This window comes from Eleutherodactylus coqui, chromosome 12 (assembly GCF_035609145.1).
Source record: "Eleutherodactylus coqui strain aEleCoq1 chromosome 12, aEleCoq1.hap1, whole genome shotgun sequence".
Taxonomy (NCBI): domain Eukaryota; kingdom Metazoa; phylum Chordata; class Amphibia; order Anura; family Eleutherodactylidae; genus Eleutherodactylus; species Eleutherodactylus coqui.
In genome coordinates, this window is record NC_089848.1 from 110,834,391 (window position 1) to 110,861,906 (window position 27,516).

A 27,516-nucleotide genomic window follows, 5' to 3' on the forward strand; every position below is an offset into this window, starting at 1 on the left:
TATTTACTTTCCTGTCTTATTTCATCTTATTGATTAAGCTCATGAAAAATAATCGTATCGCGGCCGCTGCGAGCGCCGAAGCAGCTGAAGGTATATACCGTGCGTGCAGGCGCAATCTCGCTGAGCGGAAATACTGCATAAGCTGCTATATTCTACAGCACAACGATTTGGATGACATTTTAAAAAATCTTATTTGCGTTCTAAAAGAAAAATAAAATAAAATCTGCTTCGTAAGTTTCCCCGCGGCGCCGATTTTGAATCCGCAGATTGTTCATTTCAGCTTTGTGCGCAAATAGGATGGGGGGGGGGGGGGCAGAACGGAAAAATCAGTAGACGGATTTTGGGGCGAATCTGCACCTAAGTCCGAATTTTTGTCGGGATTTTGACCGGATTTCACATTTGAAGAGGTAAAATCTGTTGCGGGAAAGTCGCAGTTTCTCCGCTACATTTGCGCAAACCTTTCGGCTCCGTTCACAAGACTATTTTTGTGTGGATCGTGCCCAAATTCCTGGCGTAAACTACGTTATTTTAGCGTTCTGTTAATTGCAATGGAAACCCTCGCCGGAGAGAGCGAATTTATACGGATTTTATCATCAACATTGCGGAGTAAAATAAGTTGCGCTATCTATTCCTGCCGCGTTTTTCACGTCATGTGACCGCACGCAGGTTTGCTGCTTTGGCTGAAACTACATTAGCGCGCAGATTGGATGAAAATCTACGCAGAAGGCAGTCTTCACTTCGGACTAAAGTGTCGGAACCATTTTGGAAAAACTCAACGTGTGTAATGAGCACGTTCTCATGCCGCAGATTTTGGCGCAGATCTGAACTAATTAGTGCCGGTTCTGACACCGATCCACAGCAGATTCCACCCTTTTAATTGAATAGATGACGTCTGCGGTCTGCAGGTTACGGGAGCGGTCTGCGGGTTACGGGAGCGGTCTGCGGGTTACGGGTGCGGTCTGCGGGTTACGGGAGCAGGTTACGGGAGCGGTCTGCGGGTTACGGGAGCGGTCTGCGGGTTACGGGAGCGGTCTGCGGGTTACGGGAGCGGTCTGCGGGTTACGGGTGCGGTCTGCGGGTTACGGGAGCGGTCTGCGGGTTACGGGAGCGGTCTGCGGGTTACGGGAGCGGTCTGCGGGTTACGGGAGCGGTCTGCGGGTTACGGGAGCGGTCTGCGGGTTACGGGAGCGGGGTGCGGTCTGCGGGTTACGGGAGCGGTCTGCGGGTTACGGGTGCGGGTTACGGGAGCGGTCTGCGGGTTACGGGAGCGGTCTGCGGGTTGCGGGAGCGGGGTGCGGGTTACGGGAGCGGGTTACGGGAGCGGGGTGCGGGTTACGGGAGCGGGGTGCAGTCTGCGGGTTATGGGAGCGGTCTGCGGGTTACGGGTGCGGGTTACGGGAGCGGTCTGCGGGTTGCGGGGTGCGGGTTGCGGGAGCGGGGTGCGGGTTACGGGTGCGGGTTACGGGAGCGGGTTACGGGTGCGGTCTGTGGGTTACGGGTGCGGTCTGTGGGTTACGGGTGCGGTCTGCGCACTACGCGTTTTGACACGGAACCACACCAAAGTTCACAGCGGACGTCGCGCTACAGGCCATCGTGGCGGTAGCATTTGGGCGCTCGCTGTGAACGCGGTCTAGAGCACACCTTCGATAAATCGTCTCTAAAGCCCCCGGTTGTGCCAGCGCTGGATATTCTCAGCATCTGCAGCATTTTATTATACCAGCAACGTCGTGGAGACTTCAAGAACCGCCATCCTGGCGAGAGAAGACCCGGTGTAAGCCGGCGGCGGTGCGGAGCGCGGATCTGCAGGATGTCCATTTTATGTGATTTTCATGTGGATTTCACCTCTTTAAATGAAGCCGTGCGCTCCTGTCCGTAACCGCTGGTTGTGATGTGCGTCATCGCCGCATTCCGCCGTGTAAATTCTGCCTTATGTGAATGTAACCTAAAGATGGCCGCACACGTTAGGCGGATCTCACCTGAGTGATAATACAGGACGGTCCACGGAGAATTACCCCGCACCGCACTCTTATGGAAGCTTGCCCACAGCAACCAATCACAGCGCAGCTTTCATTTTACCTCATACTCCATTTTTATACGGATTTTCTTTCGGGCAGCTACATAAGAGCGCGGTGCGGCTGATCCTCCGTGGGCCGCCCTGTGTTACCGCCATGCCATCACAGTTATAGCTGCATGAAAGGGGTGGTCCGGCGAAATGCTCTTCGGAACACTGCGGCAGAAGAAGAAACTGTTAGGGGGACCGCGGGCGTGTCAGGACCCGAACGGCAGGGGATTTTTTTTTGGCTAGACAACCCCGTTCGGCTGTATTCAAGCGCGAGTTCGTAAAGGACCCGTTCCTTTGAAGGGTTAATTCCTGCGTGCGACGCCTCGCTCAGAGCCCGAGTTTAAAAATTGCAGCATGTCTGATTTTTGTTTGATTCTTCATCAGAATTGATCGTTATTTGCTACGGAAGCGTTAAATAAACGGATCGCGTGCCGTGCGAGCGCATTACAAAGACACGTGTAACAAACATGCCTGAACGCGCCAATGTGAATCCGTAGTGAAGAGGCGGTCTGTATGATGCGTGTAATGTGGAGCGCCAATACGCCCCCGTGTGAATGAGCCCTTATAAACGGCTGGTGTAGCCAACCATAATGCTGGCGCAGCGCTCGGGGGACCCCCTGCGGTAGGAGCTCCCGGGTGATGACCCCCAACACATGACTGGTTGGTTTTAACATCTTTAACCCGTTATAAGGAAGCAGAAGAAATCAGTGGATGGAAAGATACCGAGGGGGTAAGGGCTGGCCACTGGTGGAGCCGGACCCCATTTATTCAGTTCATCTGGAGGGTCTCTATGGCCGCTGGCAGAGCCGGACCCCATTTATCCAGTTCATCTGGAGGGTCTCTATGGCCGCTGGCAGAGCCGGACCCCATTATTCAGTTCTTCTGGAGGGTCTCTATGGCCGCTGGCAGAGCCGGACCCCATTTATTCAGTTCTTCTGGAGGGTCTCTATGGCGGCTGGTGGAGCCGGACCCCATTTATTCAGTTCATCTGGAGGGTCTCTATGGCCGCTGCAGCTTCCTATATCGCTGACAACTGATTGTAGTGACTCCCTTTCATTCACTAGGGGGCGTCTTATCTATTTAGGCTTTGTTTCCAGCACATTTACACCATATCGCAGCACGCCGCACTACTTTATCAGGATGGAAGCCAGATGAGCGCCATTATGGAGCGGTTTGGTTCCGTCGCAGGAAAGATTCCGTTTTTCTGCTCCCATGATAGAACAGGAAAACGTAACCTCCCCGCCCATGCAGATGTGAACGGCGCCTTACAGCCACACGATTGGGGGGTGTGGGAAGACATAGGAGCGCCTCCAGATAAACTACTCCTATGGGGGCGGGCATGCATACCCCATGTTGTCCTCCTGTAACTATGCAGGGTTACAGTCCCTGCCCGACCCGGAGAGCAGCAGGTTGAAGATCTGCTTTGTCGTTTGCTGGAATTCCCTGCAGCCGTTTTGTCCGTCTCTGTTCTGTAAATGGCGCGGCCGTCCGGCGCAGGACGTGTGGACACGATATGTCCTACTGCAGGTGACAACACTGATGCTCATTATAATGCAACTTGTTGTCAAATCTACAGGAGGCGTCTGTTCCCCGCTGCGGGCACTAGGTGGCGCTGCATTAAAACAAAAAAGCCCAACTTCATTGACAGGAATGCCAGGATTGGGGCCGTCCGCAGATATGAATGCACCTTGTACAACCTGTAGCAGACCTCTGCTGTGCTTCCTGCGAGCCCAATTACAGGCTTTACCTTTAAGAGGGGTTTTACTTTCTGAATCCTTATATTTTGGGTTTAATCTTTTTATTCAGTTCGATTTTTGGACGAGGCTTCCATATTGATTTCTGACTAGCAGAGAGCCGGTCGCAGAATGGTAACTGAAGTCCATGCGTAGAGCGTCTGCGCGGCGGGAGAGAGTAGAGCGTCTGCGCGGCGGGAGAGCGTAGAGCGTCTGCGCGGCGGGAGAGCGTAGAGGGTCTGCGCGGCGGGAGAGCGTAGAGGGTCTGCGCGGCGGGAGAGCGTAGAGGGTCTGCGCGGCGGGAGAGCGTAGAGGGTCTGCGCGGCGGGAGAGCGTAGAGGGTCTGCGCGGCGGGAGAGCGTAGAGGGTCTGCGCGGCGGGAGAGCGCAGAGGGTCTGCGCGGCGGGAGAGCGCAGAGGGTCTGCGCGGCGGGAGAGCGCAGAGGGTCTGCGCGGCGGGAGAGCGCAGAGGGTCTGCGCGGCGGGAGAGCGCAGAGCGTCTGCGCGGCGGGAGAGCGTAGAGTGCCCGCGCTCTTCTTCTTTATCATTTCGCGGGACGTTTTTTCACAATTTTTAAAATCAAGATTTTGCCGCTTTGTGAAACTTCAGCGGATGATAGATGAAGCCGGGGACAATGGGGGCTTGTGCGGATGTGGAGGACGTCAGGCATGAAGATTGTTGTACAGGGTGAGCCACGGGAGAGACCCCCGGCGCCGCACTCCATGTGGATCGGTGCGCGCGGGGGCCCATGTGGATCGATAAGTTAGGCAAAAAAATAGCCAAATGAGGTTATCACTGAAAAATGTAAAGTAACGGGCAGGAAATCCATGTCACCATAACACACCACATGGCAAACTGGGGATCACTGAGATGGGGGGACTGGAGCAACCAGTGTCAGGCAGCTGCAGCCAAAGCAAATATGATCATTAGGGGAATCAAGCGAGGTCTAGGGGTGCATGACAAGAACATTGTTCCTCTTTACAAGTCACTGGTCAGATCACACATGGAATATTGGGGATAGTTTTGAGCATCCGTACTCAGGGAGGACATATCAGAGCTTGGGCAGGTACAAAGGGTGTAACTTAAGTAATATATGGAATGCATGGGCTACAAGACCCAGAGAGCTTATCAGAATTGGGATTTAGTTTAGAAAAAAGATGGCTGAGGGGCGACCTTATAACTATGTATCAGGGGTTAGTACAGAGATCCCCACCATCATCTATTATACCCAGGACTATAACAAGGGGGCGCTCTAATAACTATGCTTAATATATCAGGGGTCAATACAGAGATCTCTCCCATCATCTATTATACCCAGGACTGTAACAAGGGGGCGCTCTAATAACTATGTATACATATATATCAGGGGTCAGTACAGAGATCTCTCCCATCATCTATTATACACTGGACTGTAACAAGGGGGCGCTCTAATAACTATGTATAATATATCAGGGGTCAGTACAGAGAGCTCTCCCATCATCTATTATACCCAGGACTGTAACAAGGGGGTGCACTAATAACTATGTATAATATGTCAGGGGTCAGTACAGAGATCCCCATCATCATCTATTATACCCAGGACTGTAACAAGGGGGCGCTCTAATAACTATGTATAATATATCAGGAGTCAGTACAGAGATCTCTCCCATAATCTATTATACCCAGGACTGTAACAAGGGGGCGCTCTATAACTATGTATAGATATATCAGGGTCAGTACAGAGATCTCTCCCATCATCCATTATACCCAGGACTGTAACAAGGGGGCACGCTAATAACTATGTATAGACATATCAGAGGTCAGTACAGAGATCTCTCCCATCATCTATTATACCCAGGACTGTAACAAGGGGGCGCTCTAATAACTATGTATACATATATATCAGGGGTTAGGACAGAGATCTCTCCCATCATCTATTATACCCAGGACTGTAACAAGGGGGCGCTCTAATAACTATGTATACATATATATATATCAGGAGTCAGTACAGAGATCTCTCCCATCATCTATTATACCCAGGACTGTAACAAGGGGGCGCTCTAATAACTATGTATAGATATATCAAGGGTCAGTACAGACATCTCTCCCATCATCTATTATACCCAGGACTGTAACAAGGGGGCGCTCTAATAACTATGTATACATATATATCAGGGGTTAGGACAGAGATCTCTCCCATCATCTATTATACCCAGGACTGTAACAAGGGGGCGCTCTAATAACTATGTATACATATATATATATCAGGAGTCAGTACAGAGATCTCTCCCATCATCTATTATACCCAGGACTGTAACAAGGGGGCGCTCTAATAACTATGTATAGATATATCAAGGGTCAGTACAGAGATCTCTCTCATCAACTATTATACCCAGGACTGTAACAAGGGGGCGCTCTAATAACTATGTATACTATATCAGGGGTCAGTACAGAGGTCTCTCCCATCATCTATTGATACCCAGATCTGTAACAAGGGAGTGCTCTCTACGTCTAGAGGAAAGAAGGTTTCTTCAAAACATAGAAGGGGGTCCTTTACTGTAAAAGCAGTGATACTATGGAACTCTCTGCCTGAGGACGTGGTGATGGTGAATTCACTATAAGAGTACAAGAGGGGCCTGGAGTGTAATAATATTACATGCTATATCACTGATTACTTCAGGAGGGTCAGTTATTCAGCGATTATTCTGATTGTCAGATTGGAGTCGGAAAGGAATTTTTTTCCCTTAAATAGGGAAAATTGTCTTTTACCTCACTGGGGTTTTTGTCTTCCTCTGGATCAACATTGGGGGGGTAATAGGTTGAACTGGATGGACAGATGTGTATTTTCAGCCTGGTATACTACCGTATGTAGCAACCAATCACAATGCAGCTTCCACTTTTCCTCAGTTGTGTAAGAAATGAAAGCTGCACTGTGATTGGTTGCTATGGGCAACAAAGATCTACTTCTAGACAGCTTCCATAAAGGTGGGCTGCGGGCTGCTTCTCTGTGGCCATTCGATATGGTATGTAGGATATGTTGTGTGATATGGATTAGACAGGCGGTTCATCCATAACACCAATGTAATATTGTCTTTGTGACCCGCTAATGTTCCGCTATGTGTTGTAGTCTCAGATGACGTCACGACACCCGTTGTATGCTCTACTGCTCTGACATAAACCTGGTGCGAATCTACATAAATAACATTTAGTAATTGTTGTGTCTGGCCAGAAGCCATGTAATATAAGGCCTCTTCACATGGGTTGTTCAGCTCCGCCCTCAAAGACAAACAAAGGAAAAGGTAACGCTAAGCTGTCGATTTATTCATAAGTGTCCAAGAGGAACAACAGAGGGACAGCACAAGAAAAGACAGATTGTTACTTTATGGGGACCACAAGTAGCAATAGTTGGTCAAGTGAATGGAGGCGGAGCTTCCAGGGGTCGTTCAGGTCACCCGCCTCCATTCACAGTAGACGGGAGGGACTCCTCATTACACGGCCGACGGTCACATGGTGTCTAGTTCTCGCTCGGTGGCCTGTCCGCGGCCGCTTGTACACGGACAACTATTGCCTGACTGTGCTGTTTCCGCAGTAATCGGGTTACCTGGGCACACGCACGCCACCCTGCAGCCATGTAAACAACGCACGGTATTATGTGCCAGCGTGAGGGTGGCGGAGCCCCTGGGGTGGCAGCAGGACTGCAGTGCATGGAGCTGGGGTCCAATAGATCGCATGGAGCCACACGAGGGGAAAACAGGAAGCCCACCGGTGTTTGTCACAACCCCTTTACGTTTGAGCTCATTCGTGACTTTTGTCTGATGACCCGGCGCCATCCCTCGGCGCCCCGTCCGTCTGCAGCAGAGCGTTCTCTATGAAGTCGTTTTTCTTGTTTGCAAAACCAGGACTGAAGGATCACCTGACCAGCCAATTATTCCGCTGCTCAGTGATACAAGTTTTGCGCTCTTTTGCCCGCTGGAGTCTCGTCTTTCTGTTTCTCTTAGACACAATGGCGCTGGAACTGGTCGTCTGCTGTTATACCATCCGTGCGGAGGAACGGCGAGTTGTGCGTTCGGACATGTTAGTTGGAGCTCCAGCGTTGTATTCAGCTGACTGTGCAGCCTGTTGGTCAAATCGATTCCTGACATCCCCCTCTGACCCCTTTCAGTGATGAGTTGTTTCCACAGGATCCCTGTTTGCTGCATGTTTTCCCTCATACACCATTCTAACTATACATGAAACCCCCTGCAGTTGGCGGTGAGACCCCGGCTAGTCTAGCACCGATGACCCAGCCTCGTTGGAAGTTGCTCCGATCGCTGGATTCACACTGAAACTGATCCGCGGAAAGCTTGTCACGTGACTTTAAGCCGCACTCCGGGGTCACGGGGAGAATTTACATAGAGAGAAGCAGCGATTGTGAGAGGGCCGGGGTCTAATTAAGGGGACAGTCGGTGTATTAGTCGTTATAACTTTCCTTTACACGAAGAGTGCCATGTGTTTGTGCGCAAGGCGCCGGCGCAGCGCAGAGAACACGATGTAAATGACGCAGTAGAGCCCAGACCATCCCGGGCACGGAGACGCCTCGCTTGACCCCCTTGATACTCTTCCTTGTGTTATTTCACACTTTATACAAGAAGCTCCACAGAAGTGAACGCTCCTCGCGCCCTTCAGTATTTTACGGTCTTCGCTGCAGGAATATTTTATATGCTGTTGGGAAGCAAAACAAATGTTATCATTGTTGGATCAATCACGTTAGCGATGCGCCAAGTGACGTATTTCACACCTCCTGACCTCTTCTGCGCCACCATGAAAAATAGAAAAAAATTGACTTTACTAGAAAAAAAGATGTGATCATTGTTATTTTATGATTTATCCTGAAAGAGACAGAAGTGACTAGAAACGGCGCGATACAGGTGTGTGACCGGGGGGGTTAATTCACACCTGCATCAGGATATCTGTCATAGGAAAATAAAAATGGCAGCAGCGCTGGATCTGTCACATAGCACACACGGCCGGATCCCGGCGGACACCATCCGCTGTGACGGGGGCCAGCATTAGAGCCGCGCGCTGAACTTATCTTTTTGGCGTTTTTGATGGAATCGGAGACGAGATTCCTATCATTCAGGGTGAATTCCGCCTTTAAGAACCGCGGCTTTCTGCTGTGGCGTTTGGCGTAAGTCCGCAGACGGATCGAGCCCCGTCAGTGGCAAAATCTGCCTACGGAATTCGAACGCATTTCCACTCGTTTCCGCATCGAGATGTGACGGCTGTCTGTCTGAGCAGGTCTGCGGCAAAAAGATGACGATTTCACTGCACTTTTTTCGAGCCGGAATTCGTGCAGAAAAGCCCCAGTGTTGCATCGGTAGTCTAAGGCATTACACACGGCTCTGATTGGCCAGCACTGCTGAGTTGGGTGGCACTGGCCAATCAGAATGCAGCATGCAGTATATAAGCACTGATGCGGAGTGTGCATCAAGTAGTGACAGGAGCGTCACAGCCATATTGGAAAGACCCTAGAAGGGCAGATCAGCAGCTTAAGAGGGTAAAGGAGGGCAGCAGGTACATCACTCCACCGCCGGGCCTAGCTGGTTCCCAGGATTGGAGGGTCCTGTTAGGACCAGATTCACATGGCCATATGCAAGTTACATCCAAGATTCTCAGGTGCAGTTCGCGTCGGACAGAACACGGACGGACATGCATATGCGTGGCATCCGTTACCTGCTGGCAGTGGACATTGCACGCCTGGTTCGCATCCGTGGTTCGGGCAAATATAGGACATGCTGTAACTGGTTTTCACACAGACCATCTATCTATACATGTGAAGAATTGCCTGTGTGCGCAGCCTCATCGGCTCTAATGGGTCTGTGCTGTCCGTAACAAATGTGCAAAATACGGGCGTCTGAAGGAGCCCGAACCGTGCGAAAAAATGAGTGAGTTCAGTTTTTGCTTTCAGGTAGTCATTGCGGCCCGACGTCTTCTGGGCCCGAGGTCCGGCGCTGCACCGAAATCCAAGCTGCTCTTTCCAGTATTGGACTATTCATCCGGGGAACAAAACTGAGCGTGAAAACAATATAGTGTGTTTAATATAAATATTAGACCGTGTTTACACAGCGGAGCAAACCGCGCCAGTTCTGTGTGATTGCGATCCACGCAGCCCGTTGTAATAACCCTTTGTTGTCAATGGGTTATGTTACATGAACGTTCTTTCTCTTGCACCGATAGTGCAACATTTCCGAAATCATATATAATCTCAACTGAGATAAGTTATATGCATTGCTCTGCGCGCACAGACGCACACACGCACAGACGCACACACGTACGCACACACAGACATATATATATATATAAACACACACACATAGATAGTTGCCCAATTTAGGGGTTTTTGTGACTTTACATATTTTATAATTAAATCTCTAATTACTTATATAAATACTGAGTCACAAAAGTTTATTGCTTTGTTAAAATGATATTAGGCAGCTCGCTGTATGTGCCAACACTTCTACTTGTGGTGTTTTACCGATAAGTGCTTTTATTATTATGAGATGGCTAATATAAGCGTTATGTCTTGGAATATCAGGTGTCCCCGCTTGTCTTCTGCATCCAGATGTTTTCTGCACGGAGCGCCCGGCTGTTATACAGCTGAGTGCTCCATGCCCGGTATGGAGAGCAGAGCTGGACCGCCCTGTTCTTCATACTCAGCCCGTTATCAGGGAGCGGGATGAAACAATAGTATCGGCTGTATCGTATCCCGCTGTGAATCCCTGATAAGACTCATTTTCAGCGCACTGAAAGACCACGATGAGCGATGGCTTAACGAAAACGGCACGATGTCAGCGCAGTTACACACAACGATTATCGCTCAAATGACAGCTTTAAGCGAATTTTGAGCGATAATCGTTGTGTCTAAATGGGCCTTTACTGACTCTACTAATATAATTAGCAGATTTACTCACGCTTATGGAGATCGTTATCAGTCCCGGGCCGCAGATAAGACAATGTCTGAATAAGGTAATTTCCCCATAACTTTCGATACAACAGATCACCATTTTAGAGTCTCCTATCACTCAGGAGGAAATAGAAGAAACTTTGTCTTCTATGGCCAAAAATAAATCACCTGATCCAGACGGCCGTCCAATAGGGCTTTATATACAATACAGGAAATATCTGCTCCCAAGATTACTTTTACTTTTTCACAGGTTCATAAAAGAAGGTTCATTTCCAGATTCATCGACTAAGATAAATATCAAAATTTTCCTAAAATCTGATTAAAACTCCGAAGACTGAATCTCACAGACCGGCTTCTCTCCCTAGGCCGCCTGCACACGAGCGGAAATCCCGCCGCAGGATTTCCGCCGCTGAAGGTTTGCATAGGAGTGCATTAAAATACGCACTCCTATGCAGACGGCCGCGGTTTGGCCGCGCGAAATCTCGCGCGGCAAACAAACCGCGGCATGTCCTAATTTTCTGCGGGGCACGCACTCACCCGGCCGCCGGCTCCGGTCTGCGCATGGTGAACATCATTTGTACTATTCCTCCTCTGCTATCATGGACAGTATTGGCAAACCAAACATGTTACCCTAAACACCTTTCACCTATACATATGGGACTCAGCCAAACGACGGACGGACTACCAAGAGATTCCATCTGAAACTTCCTTATGGAATAACTGAGTTCTTCCTCATCTTTTTAATTTCCCTGACTGACTATTGGGCCCAATATAATGCAAAGTCGTTATCACATTTATATATACAGGGATGCAACAAATGAGTGACTTACCCAGATCAGACTTCCACAAGTTTCTTCAACTACTCCATGCAGTATCTATTCAGTATCCGGACCCTGTCTATCCATTTCCTCTTACCCTTTAATTAGGGTCTTACGTACACAAGGACCTAAAGGATTAATCTCCCATTTGTACCCTCCCTTAGACCTCATGTCCACTTGCTGAATCCCGCAGTGGGATCCGTACATGCCTGCAGCCATGGAGAGGTAAAATACATTATACTTACCTCTTCGGACGCTGCGTGGCTCTCCTCTGTGCAGGCTGGATCTTCTTACTTTCGGCTGGCGGATGTGCTCGTCATGCCGGCAGCGTGGCATGCACCCTGCACACTTTTTAAAAATTTCTTGCTCTTCCGCTTATTCGCGGCCCAGCAGAAATTCCGCAGGAAAATGGAGTATGTTGCAATTTCTTCCCAAGTGTGCGACCCGCACGCTGGGAATACATCACATCCTCATGTTTTTAGCTGCCCTATGGATGCTGATGCAGCAAGACGCACGGATCTCCCGTGTGGGGGCCACAAGCGGATTTTATAAATAAAATCCACAGGTGGACATTGGGCTATAATAAGATTTAATTCTCAACCATGTGATTGAAATTAGACGATAAATGGGGAGCCAGACGTGGTCAGAGGCTATGGAGCCCCACTCATTAGTATCTGCAGCTGCTGATAATCAACCTGTTCAGCTCTACAGAACTCATTAATGTTACAAGCTCTGGGCTATACGGTGCGGCTCCTATATACTGTTCGCACGCAAAATAGACTTAACATATTATAGCTTTTCAAAACCTAACAGATTGTACTTTTGTTTGTAGCCGTAGAATATGATGTTCTTCAGTAAAATGATAAAAACCATCATGAGTAAGAAATTAGCGCCGGGCCTAGGAGGGTTGGGGGGCTGGGGTGCACATAACTCCTGCCGTTGAGCCCCAACCATTAGAGCGATGATGGGATGCACTGCTCACCAATCGCTGTCATTAGGACTTGGGTTTAGTGGAAGGACCGGGCAGGGGTCTGCTGCCTGCAGGATTGTTGTATTTGTCCTTACTGCGCCCCCATGAAGACTGGAGCACGTGTAAGACTAACATGGGGCACCTTTTCTGATACTGTTATGGGGGCTCTGCCAGTATCTTAATAATGGAAGTGGTTATGAAAAACAAGTGGCACATACATTGTGCGAGCGCTGACACGTTTCTGTCCACCCTAGGGTCCTCATCTCCCCCTTGACAAGATCAGTCCACCCGCACAGTGTAATGGAGTAAACAGCATGTTTGCAGTAAGTTCACCCGGCTACGCTCCCGTACAGATTGACAAAGCAGACGCGTCCTGACTGCTCGGCTCTATCCTTTATGTTTTCCTCATGGTTTGCAATAACTATAAATTGGAACCAAGTGTTTTATGCGTGGCTTCTCCTGTGAAACGCCTCAGTTCCTCGTCTACATGGGAAGGAAAATGATATTTCCATTGAAAATGTAGTTTTGAAAGAAGGAAAAACAGCAAATCTTCAGCACTGAGACATCGAAGCGCAGAAGAAACCAAAAGGCTAAAAGTTCAGTAGAGAAGAAGATGATACATTTCTACCGACTGCAGTTGTTACTGATGACCGTATATTAGCCTGTACAGATGCAGAAGGGGTGGAGCTAACGGGACCGGTAGAGTCCGCATAACCGTATCTGATGAGCAAATAACAAGGCCTCACAGGTATTAGCATCCCAGTATATAGGTGTATGACCTATAGTAACAAGTAGGGGTGCCGAAGCCTGCAGCTCGATGTATGGGATCCTGCTAATAAGAATGCCTTAAAAGAAACAAAAACAACCTCTTCTATAAATCCAGTTTTTATGTTAAACATATTTGGGGGTATATTTTTTAAATTTGCAATGTTACAATCTTTATGTAAAAAAAATCTATACCAGTTGTAAGGCTCCTTTGGGATCTTCTGTTATCGTTGTAGTGTGGCTTCTTTTGCTTCACATTACACTAACCACTAAGCCAGATAATAGTCTGATGCTTCCTGTTCTATAAAACTTCTCAGCCGTCATCCCATTATCATCACAGGCAGGATTACACTGAGAGAAGACACCTATATATAGATAACACAGGACTCCCCATTCACAATAGTCACAGCTCACCTCCTCCCCTCCCTGTACAGACAGGATTACACTGAGAGGAGACACCTATATATAGATAACACAGGACTCACCATTCACAATAGTCACAGCTCACCTCTTCCCCTCCCTGTACAGGCAGGATTACACTGAGAGGAGACACCTATATATAGATAACACAGGACTCCCCATTCACAATAGTCACAGCTCACCTCCTCCCCTCCCTGTACAGGCAGGATAACACTGAAAGGAGACACCGATATATAGATAACACAGGATCCACCATTTACAATAGTCACAGCTCACCTCTTCCCCCTCCCTGCACAGACAGGATTACACTGAGAGGAGACACCTATATATAGATAACACAGGATCCACCATTCACAATAGTCACAGCTCACCTCTTCCCCTCCCTGTACAGGCAGGATAACACTGAGAGGAGACACCGATATATAGATAACACAGGATCCACCATTCACAATAGTCAAAGTTCACCTTCTACCCCGCTCTGCACAGACAGGATTACACTGAGAGGTGATGTCACAGCTCTCCCCTGCCTGCACACTGACCACTAAGCCTAACAATAGTTTGACACTTCCTGTTCTGTAGAGGAAACTTTTCAGCCATCATCTCATTATCATCACAGACAGGATTACACTGTGAGGAGACACTTGTTGTTGTTAGCCGTTTAGTCATTCATAACCCTCGGTGACTCTAAAGGCGAGCTCCCTCCATGTTTTTTGGTTTTGCTTTTTTCAGTTGTGTGATATCCACGCCAGTATCAGCCCTGACATTATCAGCCATCATGTTCTTTGGCTCCAGATCTTTTTTTGCCACTGATCTCCCCAAGCATTATAGATTTTTCTAGCGACTTTGCTCGCATTATACAGAGAAAATCCGCGAGACTGAGTCCGGTCATCTTGCCCTCCGGTGAGACTGAGTCCGGTCATCTTGCCCTCCGGTGAGACGGAGTCCGGTCATCTTGCCCTCCGGTGAGACGGAGTCCGGTCATCTTGCCCTCCGGTGAGACGGAGTCCGGTCATCTTGCCCTCCGGTGAGACGGAGTCCGGTCATCTTGCCCTCCGGTGAGACGGAGTCCGGTCATCTTGCCCTCCGGTGAGACGGAGTCCGGTCATCTTGCCCTCCGGGGATATATCGGGTCTTATGATTCAGGACTTCTCTGTTTGTTACTCTCGCCGTCCAGGGTATACACAGCCGTTTTCGCCAGCAGCTCCAACGCATCAGTCCTCCTCCTCTCAGCTTCCCTCGCAGTCCAGCTCTCACCTCCATACACAGCTCTGGTGTAAACGGTGGTTTGCACTATCCTGCATTTAGTTGCTATTCCGATATCCCTACTTTTCCAGATTTTCTCCATGTTTAGCATCGCGCTTCGCCCCAATGCTATTCTACATTTTATCTCTGGCGTAGATTCTCCAGCCTGGTCAATTTTTGAGGCAAGGAAGATATAGATAACACAGGAGCCACCATTCACAATAGTCACAGCTCACCTCCTCCCCTCCCTGTACAGACAGGATTACACTGAGAGGTAACACCTATATGTAGATAACACAGGATCCACTATTCACAATAGTTGATGTCACAGCTCGCCTCCTCACCCACCCTGCATAGGTCACAGAGCATGCCGACAGCACTCTCCCATAGAAGTCGATGGATCCACTGATGTCCATTGTGTTTGGGTCAGGAGACCCGCTGTCAGGCTTGGACACGCATCTGTTTGAAGCTGCCATCACATCTGAGTTAGACGCTGGTTCTGGGGTCCTTTGCAGATCCAGCACAAAACACCGGATTCACGTAGAAGTTTCTTAGATTTGTGTTGTATTGTTGTGCTATGTAGACGCAGTCCTACTATCACTTGTTTAGACAAGAAGGGCCAGGCCAGTTCTCTCTAAGGGTGTATTTACATGGGCGATGCCGGGAGATAGAAGAACGTCTCAGCATGTCTTATGTTTGGGCGAATTAAAATCCGAATCCGCAGCACATTTTGCCGCAGCGCATTTTGTCGCAGTGCGTAGACGAGATTTTGAAAGTCCCATCCACTGTGCTGCTGCGGATTTTCCATGCGGAGAGTCTACATGGCAGATCCGCCCGTGTGAACACGGCCTCAGAGATCTCGCGTGTCCCTGGTAGGTGATCGTGTGGCATGGACAAGACTTCTGGTAACTCTCCGTTGTTTACGTCCCGCAGTCTGCATCTCGTCGCCGCCATCATTTCTGATGTATTTTCATCCAGGTCGTTGAACACATTTCAGCACTCGGTTTATTGTCCTTTCTGTCTTCCAAGTTTGCAATTTCATTTTTTTACCTCCTTGCTATTTTGAGAATTCTGAAATGCCAGAAAGTGTTGCGATGTTGTTAGAAGCTCCACGGAGCGAAGACCCAATTATTTTACCATCACGTAGGGCCGATAGCAGAATGAAGTGTTCGCTCCTGAATGGGTCTACGGCCGCCGTCTGTGGTGTTACTGAAGGCTTTCCTGGCAGCTTCTCCTACTAATGTAATCACTTTACCAGAGTGCTGTCATCCTCCTGCTTGTTCCTCCAGACCTTTAATAAGACCTCATTGGCCACCAGCATCTGTTCCAGAATTCATCAGAATGTTTTAGGTGCAGAAGATGAGTAAATCTCTTGTATCCATTCATTACATTAAATTACATCCGCCAGTGCCACGAAAATATCTAACTTTACCCTTGGATGATTCATTATTTTTGCATCTACACTCAGTCTCAAAAAAATATCCCTCCCCTAGAAGTTGTTAGAAGAATGAAAGTTCCTCTGTGTGATTGTAACAATGATATAAGTAATTACAATATCAGAACAAAAGCATCATTTATTGTGGAGAACAGACCCCTCGAAGGGAGGCTCTAGTACCCTGTTGTACCGCCTCTAGCTTGGATACAAGATATGATACGGGTGAGCATGGAGGCTCTAGGACCCTGTTCTACCACCTCTAGCTTGGATACTAGATTTGATACAGGCAGGCATGGAGGCTCTAGTAACCTGTTGTACCGCCTCTAGCTTGGATACAAGATGTGATACAGGTGGGCATGGAGGCGCTAGTACCCTGATGTACCACCTCTAGCTTGGATACAAGATGTGATATGGGCGGGCATGGAGGCTTTAGTACTCTGTTGCACCGCCTCTAAATTGGATACATAATGTGATACAGATGGGCATAGAGGGTCTAGTACACTGTTGGGTTGATTCTAGCTTGGATACAAGATGTGATGCTGGTTGGCATGGAGGCTCTAGTAGCCTATTGTACCCCCTCTAGCTTGGATACAAGATGTGATACGGGCAGTCATGGAGGCTCTGTTGTACTCCCCCTAGCTCAGATACAAGATGTGATTTGGCGGCAAGGAAGCTGTAGAAACCTGTTGTACCGCCTCTAGCTTGGATGCAAGATGTGATAAGGGTGGGCATGGAGGCTCTATTACCCTGTTGTACCACCTTTAGCTTGGATACAAGATGTGATATGGGGGGCATGGAAGCTCTATTATCCTGTTGTATCACCTCTAGCATCATTACAAGATGTGATACGGGCGGGCATGGAGGCCCTAGTACCTGGTTGGCCTACTCTGGCTTTAATACAAGATGTAATAACGGATCTTCCCTGTGCTATTGAAGGAATACAAGAATGCATTCTATCTATAAGTGGAGAGATGGTGAGGGAACACCTAAGTAACTTAAATTCATTCAACTCTCCAGATCCAAATGAATTACATCCTAGGATACTGAAGGAAGCAGCAGAGGTAATTGCTGAACTTCTCGGCATAATCTTTGGAGAACATGAGAAATCCCAGAAGATTGGAAAAGGGCAAATGTCCCTATCTTCAAAAAAGGGGGAAGTAGGTGGATCCAGGAAACTACAGGCCTGTGAACCTGATTTCTATACCGGGAAAGGTCTTTGAACAAATTATTAAATAGCATGTATGCAAGAACTTCGATGAGAATGGAGTGCTTAAGCAGAGCCAGCATGGCTTTGTAATAAACAAGTCATGCCAGACAAACCTAATTGCCTTCTATAACAGAATCACCGACTGGGTTGATCAGGGAAATGCGATGGATATATAGTGTATCCCCGAAAATAAGACACTGTCATATATAAATGTTTGCTCCAAAAAAGGCGCAGTGTCTCTTCTAGATGAGGGAATTGAGGGTAAACTGATCAAATTAGCTGACGACTTAAAGCCAGGAGGGATAGCTAACACTAGGGAAGAGAGAGAGGATTCACAAAAGGTTCTTGAAAAGCTTAAAACGTGGGCGGTGACTAACATAATGGTATTTGACAAGGAAAAATGCAAAATCCTACTTCTGCGAAAAAATGAAGAAAAAAAAAAGCACACAGAATGGGCAGAATTGAGATAAGCAGCAACACATGTGAAAAAGATTTGGAAATACTAATAGATCACAGATTGAACATGAGTCAACAATGTGATGCAGCAGCCAAAAAGGCAAACACAATTCTGGGATGTATTAAGAGAAGTATAGAGTCTATATCATGTGAGGTAATTATTCCCCTCGACTTATCCTTAGTCAGACCTCATCTGTAATACTGGGTCCAGTTCTGGGCACCCCAATTTAAAAACAGACAAACTGGATCAAGTTCATAGAAGAGTTACCAAGATGGTGAGCGGTCTGCAAATCATGTCCTATGAGGAACGGTTAAAGGATATGGAAATGTTTAGCTTGCAGAAGAAAAGGCTGAGAGGAGACTTAATAGCGGTCTACAAATATCTGAAGGCCTGTCACAGTGCAGAGGGATCAGCCCTATTCTCATCGGCAAGGAAAGACTAGAAGCAATGGGATGAAACTGAAAGGGAGGAGACACAGCTTAGATATTACACAGTGAGTGGGATGAATGAGTGGAACAGGTTGCCATGGGAGGTGGTGAGTTCTCCTTCAATAGAAGTGTTCAAACAAAGGCTGGACAAATATCTGTCTGGGATGATTTAGTGAATCCTGCACTGAGCAGGGGGCTGGACCCGATGACCCTGGAGGTCCCTTCCCACTACCATTTTATGATTCTAGGTGATTCAGACAGGCATGGAGGCTCTAGGAACCTGTTATACCACCTCTAGGCTGGATGCAAAATGTGATATGGACGGACATGGAGACTCTAGTACCCTATTGTACCGCCTTTAGCTTGGATGCAAGATGTGATACGAGCAGACACTGAGGCTTTATTACACTGCTTAGCTGCCTTTAGCTTGGATACAAAATTCGATATGGGTGGGCATGGTGGCATACAGGTTTTGTATGGTATCCTGCAGCATATTACTCCACATTTACTGTAACTGAGTATCTAGGTCGTGCAAACTCATAGGCGGTCAAAGTTGGTTTCCCAGGCGGTCCCATACATGTTTTATTGGCGACAATTCTGGCAGCTGGGCAGCCACGAAAGTGTGCCAATATTGTCGAGGCAACTGGTGGTCTACTGGTGGTCTGTAGGGGGTGTCCTGAGACCAGTTGCCTTGTGTATCTCCATCCACTGGTCTCAACACCTCCTAACAGTCTGGTTAGAACGGCCCGGTGGGGGACAGTTCATCGATACAACCATCCAGCTTCTCCCATCCCAATAATGCGCCCCTCTCAGACTCTGGTAACGGGGTGAAATTTCTTCTCTACGTCGTAGAGGCGTCTAGTAGTCAACAAGCTCTACACAAGTGGAAGAAGAGGTCACTACACACAAGGAGCCTCGGAGAGCCTTTTATAGGCCAAGGGGGAACCAGTTTTAGGGCCTCCGGTGACAAGACTAATCACGCCACAGCTCTCATCATCTGCCTAAGATGTAACTGCATGTCGAGTTTTGCAAGAAAATGACAACTTCTAGGGGCGGGATTTTTTTTTTTACAAAGACTGTTTATTGGCTATCTTTCAGTGTTTGGAGTTGCACACCCCATTAAGATGATTAGCCATTTTTTCTTTTGACTAGTTTGATAAATCGTCCCCCATTGTGCATTTCTATAAAGCACAAGGTCAAGAGGGTAAATGTTTCTTCTTGTGGAGAGTACTACGAGGCCATAGGGGTCTTATAGACCATGCACTGCTTCCGGGGGAAAATATGTGCAAAGGGAAAGATAGAAACAGACAAAAGTATTGGAAAATAGCTTCACTATAGGTAGGTTTCTGTTTCCGGGTTCTTGCTCCTCATCAGTGCACAGTAAGGTTCTGGTTGGCTTGGTGAGCGGCCTGGGACGTGTGTTGGGAGGGTACTGGTTCTCCTTGTGGAGAGCGCTACCTCGGTGTAAGGAGACATATAGGCTATATAATACTCCTCTGGGAAATCTGATCTGCAGATAGAAGATGGCCTTGTTGCACCAAGCTGACATTCTCCACAATGTGAAACGCTTCTCCTCCTGACCAACATCACAGGCCTCTTCACCAGCCGCCCAGAGCTGTAGTCTGCACCGATGAGAGGCAGGAACTCTGGAACAGCTTTCTGTAGATGGATATCTTTTCCTTAAAGGGCCACTTCGGTGATTTTGGTTTTTTTTCATTATGTAGCTATCCCGCCAGTATATATACGGAGCTAGTATTACCTTGGTTAGCTATTCATTTCTATCTGAGACTCCTGGTCTTTTTCCTTAGATGGTTGTGATCTCAATTCTGAGCAGCTCAGAAGGACTTGGGGTTATGATGTCTGAAACTAGTCAGTTTCTCAGTTTGTGATACGCTGTTACCTGGACCCGAAACTGCCTAGAAAGGGACACAGACACTCCTGTCAGTTACTGATGATCACACAGCTCCTGTCACACATGTATAATAGAGGAGATCACAGCTCATCCTCCTCACTGTTCACATATGACCTGTAGCTTATTTAGAGCACTATTGAAGGTGATGATGATTAAACTGTTAAAATCACTGCACCAATGTTATATAATTGCAGGAACCAACAATGAGACAGCTATCACTGCTAAAGTATAGCACCATTGCCATCAGAGTTTAAGTTAAGAAGTCATGAGTGCTGCAGTAATACCTGCTGTATAAGGGCTCTTTCACACAGGTGTTGCAATTTTCGGCCGCGCACATGGCAGCTGAAAATCACATAAACGAGAGAAAGCCACGACCAAGTCACGGCTAAATCTCCCATTTTCTCGCCCATTCAGACGGCTTTGCTGCGGCATATGTACGCCGTAGCCTGGAATTCCATCGGCCGGGGTGAGAGACCTAAGTGCTGCTAATGTTTTTTTCTCCCTTCCTTTGCCAGTTGATCGCAGCAATAGAATCTCCCATAGAAGCCTATGGGAGATCCTGGCAAGGGGAGGGACTTTACCAATGCGAGCCGCTGCTAGTATCACTTTGTGTGTGTATATTATGGTAATTATGGTTTTAAAGTAACCTTGAAAAAAAGTTTATATTTTTAAAGGGATATTCTTTAGCAGTGCTGATTTAATTGTCCCCTCAGCAGGCAGAAATGGTACAGCCGATACCTAATGCTGTGCTGATGCATCATGGAATTGATCTGAGAGTTAAATAAAAAATCTCACTCTCCAGATTCTGCCTGATAAGTATCAGGCAGGGGGCTGCACTGCATGGAAGTTCCTGCAATACACCAAGGAGACCTCCAGAGTGTAACAAGTAATCAGGCGAGAAGGAGCAGGAATAGAAAATGCATTTCTGCTGGATTAACCCTTTATGGAGAAGAATCTGGTTGGGCTGACACCTCTAGACATGTTGCAAGGAGGATTTAAAAGTCAGCTATTGACTTAGAGAAGCAACCCCCGAAACATGACATGACTATCCTTGACTCATGGGAAGACTGTCATGTTACAAGGCCTGTTAAGAGGTCAGATATTGACTTATAGGGTAGCCGCCTTCCAATAGGTGGCGCTGCGGAAACAATTTGCCATCCTTCCATTTGCATATGGAACACAGCAACAATTCCTGGTATTTGGTTGCAGCTTGCAGCGTCACTTACTGCCGACTTCCTTCCATCCGGTGTGTCTTGTTTAGCGGTAGGTTGCAGTGACCTAACGGTGTGTTTGGTGGCGGCCGGTAGTCGGCGATGACATCATTGTCTGCCTGCATGTCAGCTCACACTTTATAATATGAATACCTCCCAGCTTCAATGAAATTCATTTGGAATACAGAAACAATTCTAGTAGCCAAGTGAAAAAATGGGAATGAACTAATGTTGCATTTACTGGGTAAGGTGGTAATCTCCTCGCAGAGGTAGAAGCATCAAGTGTTGTCGTTTCAGACAAGCCATTGGAAATGATTCCTTCTGCAATATGGTGGCACGGCACGCACTCCGGCTCCCTGTTATTCTACGGCTTAATCCGCATTGCACACATTTTTTCCACCTGACTTCATTTGTAACACTTCAGCAGACAGTCATGACAAATGGGTCTTGGTACGCTTCCCATAGTAGGGTCCTACCAGGTGACTCGGGGCTGGGAAGGTAGGGCTACCATATCCCAAATCACATCTTAAACACGGCCATAAACATGGACACTTTATAATGAATGGAAAGTCTCTCTTTGTGAATCATTCTGCGTGTTTTATGTGGATTCTTGTGCCGTTTGGATCTGCTGCATTGTAACTGAGCTCCTGTCGATGGAGCTTTTTACAGATCTAATGGCAATGACAGGCCGGCAGCATTTTTTCGCGTATTCTGGTTGTATTATATCATCCATATTCAGTCCTGTACTCGGACTCGATCGACCCAGCCCCAATAAGCATCTCCTCCAACCACGTCTTTGTATCTTTCCTTTGCCACCTGTTGCAGAGACAATCACAGTCGTCTGCCTTTGGCTACCCCAGTATGATGGCATAGTATATTATTCTCTTGGGCAGAGTAGAAATGGTGCCATGCTTGATAGTAAATGCAGCTCAAGCCCATTCGAGTGAGTGCACTGCAATACCACACACAGCCCACATGCAGAGGTGGTGCTGTTTTTTGGGGGAAAGAAATAGGACCCCTTTTTTTTCAGGTGATGGTCACAGCTCACCTCCTCTCCCTCCCAGCACAGGTCACAAAGCATTCCCACAACACTGTCCCATAGAAGTCAATGGATCAAGTGGTATCCATTATGTGAGTAGTCTATGAGGATGCTTTAATGCATATCTCTAAATACTGTTAAGTGCATGTCGGTGAGATGACTGCCCCCTATTGTTATGGACAAACAGTAGAATAAAACCTCTAGAATCAGAAAATAAAAACCAGTTAGAAGAATAGAAAAGTTTCTCACTCTGGTTTTATGGGTGGTACTTTCTCTTTAAAATCATGTTGCTAATTTGCCATTTTTTGTTGCGATTAAAGATATTACAGAATCAATAACCGATTTGTCATTAAAAGAATTGCTAATATGTTACATGTTTATTTCCCAGAAACACACAGGCACAATATTAAAAAGACCTGCTCGTAGGTGCCCCCATAGTGGCTCTGAAGTGTTCTGTGGTGTCTGCACAAGACGTCAGTAGCAGGTCCTGTAAGATGCTTGTACATCCTGGCACCATCTCTTCTCCACGTGACTCACCCAGCCGTCCACATGATGCCAGGATCCAACTACCCAGCAGAACATGGCCCATCACACTGCCCCCACCGGCTTGTCTTCTTGTAGTACATCCTGGTGCCATCCCCTCCTCAGGTGACACACCTGGCTGCCCACATGATGCCAGCACCCAAGTACCCAGCAGAACATGGCCCATCACACTGCCCCCACTGGCTTGTCTTCTCATAGTACATCCTGGTGCCATCTCTTCCCCAGGTGACGCACCCGGACGTCCACACAATGCCAGGACCCAAGTACCCAGCTGAACATGGCCCATCACACTGCCCCCACCGGCCTGTTTTCTCTTAGTACATCCTGGCACCATCTCTTTTCCAGGTGACGTACCCGGCCATCCACATGATGCCAGGACCCAAGTACCCAGCAGAACATGGCCCATCACAATGCCCCACAGGGTTGTCTTTGCATAGTACATCCTGGTTCCATCTCTTCCTCAGGTGATGCATCCGACTGTCCACATGATGCCAGAACCCAAGTACCCAGCAGAACATGGCCCATCACACTGCCCCTCCGGCCTGTCTTCTTGTAGTACATCCTGGTGCCGTCTCTTAGTGAACGCGCACTGCTGCCTAGTATAAACCAATTCCTGACAAGTATCATCGTAACAAGTTTCTAAGTGGGCATTACTTACTTTTCTTGGCTTGGGTGCGGGTTTCATCATTATTTACAGTTGGGATCAAAATTATTCTCCCCCCCCCCCCTTCCAAATCCCCAATTATGCTTATTCGCCAAATTTACAAACTTTCTGCTGTTTGCAAAAAGCAAACAATCAAAGAAGAACAATTCAAATAGCTGAACACAACTAATATATATAAGGCGCTATCACGCGACCTGATTTCTATTGCAGAATCTACGATTGTCACCCGCACGGACGATCCGTGGTATTCCGCACACATTAAACGACTAGAACATTTGCATATCCACTAAGATGAGCCGATAGCAATTGTGATTTCCGTGAGCAGAAATAAAATAGCAGCATCTTCTATTTCTGTGCGGACTCAATAGAAGCCGTCCGACCTGCGGCCCATCCGCAATTGACATTGCAGATAGATCGCGGGTACCCGCACACTCGCCTATCGATGGTACGGGAGGTATAAATTTTACATTTTTTAAATTCTGTACTGCGCCTGACTGACGGTGAGCGTCCGCGGTCATCCGGAGTAAAGATAATTCAGGTACTCGCGGTCGCCAGATTCCACTGCGTGCTCCCGCATGAGGAATCCGACCCGTCAGTGTGAAACCGGCCTAAGGCTGCTGTTACAAATGCATGTAAAATGCATACACTTTGGGAAAACAGATTTAGAATCTTTCATCACTGAGAATAGTTGACACGGATTAAAAATGCAAAACACGAGTGTTTCAAAAATGTTTGCATTTTTACTTGCGTTTTTTGTACGTTTTTCAGTGTAGCCGAACTGTGCGGTGGATCCGTAGCAGCCTTCATCCCGTCCACTAAATCTGCCACGGATTGTCATGCAAAGTTTTTGCTGCTGAAATCCAAACCGTTTCCTCTACGCATCCTCTGGGATTCCATATGGATGGCGAGCGTGATATGGGGGCGGGATTCACAGCCCCATATAGCGCTGGTCTGTGTGACCTTAGCCTAAGGCTGCTATTACACAGCTGAGTTTTTGCCTGTATTTACAAATGCACCAAAAATGCATGTAAAAAGAAAAGAAGAAAAAACTTTTTAAATCAATGTTACTTATTTACAGTTATGTAAAATACAAATCACATGTACCGGCTTCAAAACCTCCTGTGTTTTTACATGGTGTGACCATAAACGCAGAGAAAACGCTTGCTGTGTAATAGCCTTACTACTGAAGTCTCAGAACTGTTCACCCCCCTGAAAAGATTTCCTTATCTCGAGCACACCCAATGTAACTAATGGAGCCCTTGGTTAGTTGCATCAGGTGTTCTTGTTCAATTACTTTTTGCAAATAGCTGAAGGTTTATACATTTTGCAAATAAATGTAATTTTCAGTGGGGGTTGAGTAATTTTGATTGCAGCTACATGTATCTTCTGCATATAGGGTGAAGGGCTCATTCACACGGGCATATTTCGTTTCGGAATGTGGGCACACAGAGTTTCGGTCTGTCCCATTTACGCAGTCCCATTGATTTTAATGAGCTATTTCAGTCTGTAATACGGACCAAAATGGGACATGCTACTTTTTTTTTTCCACATATGTAAAAAATACCCAAATGCAATTGAATGGGGTAAACACACTGGCATGAATGAGCCCTCACGGACAAACTTATGTAGATCTCTATGGACCTATACAAAATGTGTGGATGATATATACAATGTGAGGCAGCAGTGTTTTCTGGTCGATGGCAGTAAAGGCGTTACCACCGTGCGATATGGGAATGTCTTTGTGGATATAGATGTACACCGCGCTCCGCATATAACATCCGCCTATAAAAGTTATTTACTAGCCCCTAACCCGGCTCCAGAATAAGACCTGCTCCGAGTCCCACCAACCAGCGGCTCCGAATAACCTTCTTCTGTTTTCCTTCTCGCCCCCAGATCCACGAAAAGCTGCACTACTACGAGAAGGAGAACCCGCAGCCCATCATCCACAGCGCCACAGCCCTGGCGGACGATGTAAGTACGTGCGAGCCGTCCCGATGCAAACGTGCAAGTCGTTCCCAGGATAGGAGGGGTCCGCTGCGGGGATGCCTTCCCGGCAGGCTGTCAGCGAAGGGGGGGCTGCTGACATCGCCGTAATTTGTGTTCATTCGTGTGCAATAAAAACACATCCCCTCCGTACGCCGGGACGCGAGCGTTACGTTAGTAAAAATTACAGGTCGCAGTCCCACGGAGAGCGAGGCTTCTGCCAATGTTTGCAGAAAGGGGCAGACAAGAGGAGCGCCGTACAATAATAGACAAATGAAACGTCTGTTCTGCTGACGGAGAAGAAAAATGACCGCTAATACTGCAGAAATGAGCTGTATGGAGTGCAGTGAGGGGCTGTCGGAGCGCGGCGAGAGGATGGAGCCGTGATTCATACGCTGCAGCGTTCCAAATTACTGTCAGAATCAGAAAGCACCGCTCTACAAGCGAGCTGACGGAGAAGCCAATTTCCTGTGTCTATAATTCTATTAGAAGGGGGGAAAATACACCTGCTTTTTGGGAACTGCTCGTTTATCATGAGGCATCAGAGTGAAATTGGGCCGAGTACCCGAGGGACGCCCCTTACAACAGTGGGAAAATATTATTTTTAGAGTAAGTGGTTGTTTTAGGTTATGTTGGGTATCGCTGTCTGCTGAATTTATTTTCCGGGGTCTTTGCGGAGCCACATCAGAGCGTCCCGCCAGACCTGGGATATTACCGAGTGTGTCAGCATGGGGATAAACCATGCACCGACCCAATAGAAGTCCCGTAGGTCGGGTTCCCATATAGCCGATGGGGGAAACTGGTGCCAGAACCGATCACATAGTTTACTGTAGGATCCGGCAGTTTTGATGCCAAATGATTCCCTGTACCAGAGAGAAGGTCATTACTAGAGAGGAGTGAGCACGCTCAGATAAGGCAGTTACTCAAGTGTGCATCGCTCTTCTCGAGTAACTGCATCCTCGTCCGAGCAGGCTCGGGGGGGAGAGAGAGAGATCTCTCGCACTCCCCCGCCCCCCCCCCCCCCCCCCCTCCCGCCGCCCTCCGCTCCTGCTCGGATGAGAATGCAGTTACTCGAGAAGAGCGATGCACACTCGAGTAACTGCCTTATCCAAGCGTGCTCGCTCATCATTACATCCGGAATTTGTCTGTCTGCTATGGATGCCGGGCTGATGAATAAGCTGTGTGCTAAAATGATATTGGTAGCGGCCGGCTCTGACATAAAACAACTGGCTGGCCACAACTGCTATACAGAATTATAGGTAGATAACACAGGATCCAACATTCACAACATATGATGTCACAGCTCCCCTCCTCCCCTCCCTGCACGCTGTCCACTAAGGCTGGGTTTACACAGGGCGGAATTGCCGCAGGTTTGCTGCGTTTTGCCGTTGCAGATCCACAGGACTGACAAACCGCTGTGTTTGCAATGCAAGCCAAAGTCCATGTGTTTTGAAAGAAAGCTGTTCTCACAGTGTGGAATTCTTGCGCTCTGCCGCAGTGCGGAAATGCTCTTGCATCGCTGTTTTTGAAGAAGCAGCATGTCAATTTTTTGGACGTTTCTGCAGTGTTTTTTTATTGTCCATAGGCCTCAATGTACGTACCAAAAACCGCGGCTGGAAATACTGTAAAAGCGCTGCGGATTTCATAACCTGAGGAAATTCCGCGCAGAAAAAAACGCACATAATACGCCACGATAAATGCGATAA

General features: G+C 47.7%; 1 protein-coding gene across 2 annotated transcripts in view; it reads left to right on the forward strand.

The window, feature by feature from the left end:
- The window catches only part of MPP7 (MAGUK p55 scaffold protein 7), a 329,284-nt gene that overhangs the window by 152,650 nt on the left and 149,118 nt on the right, over nt 1-27,516 (forward strand). For both annotated transcript variants that reach the window (XM_066585695.1, XM_066585696.1), the window contains one exon: nt 25,721-25,798. In XM_066585695.1, the coding sequence (XP_066441792.1) occupies nt 25,721-25,798 (78 nt within the window). The remainder of the gene's footprint in view (nt 1-25,720; nt 25,799-27,516) is intronic.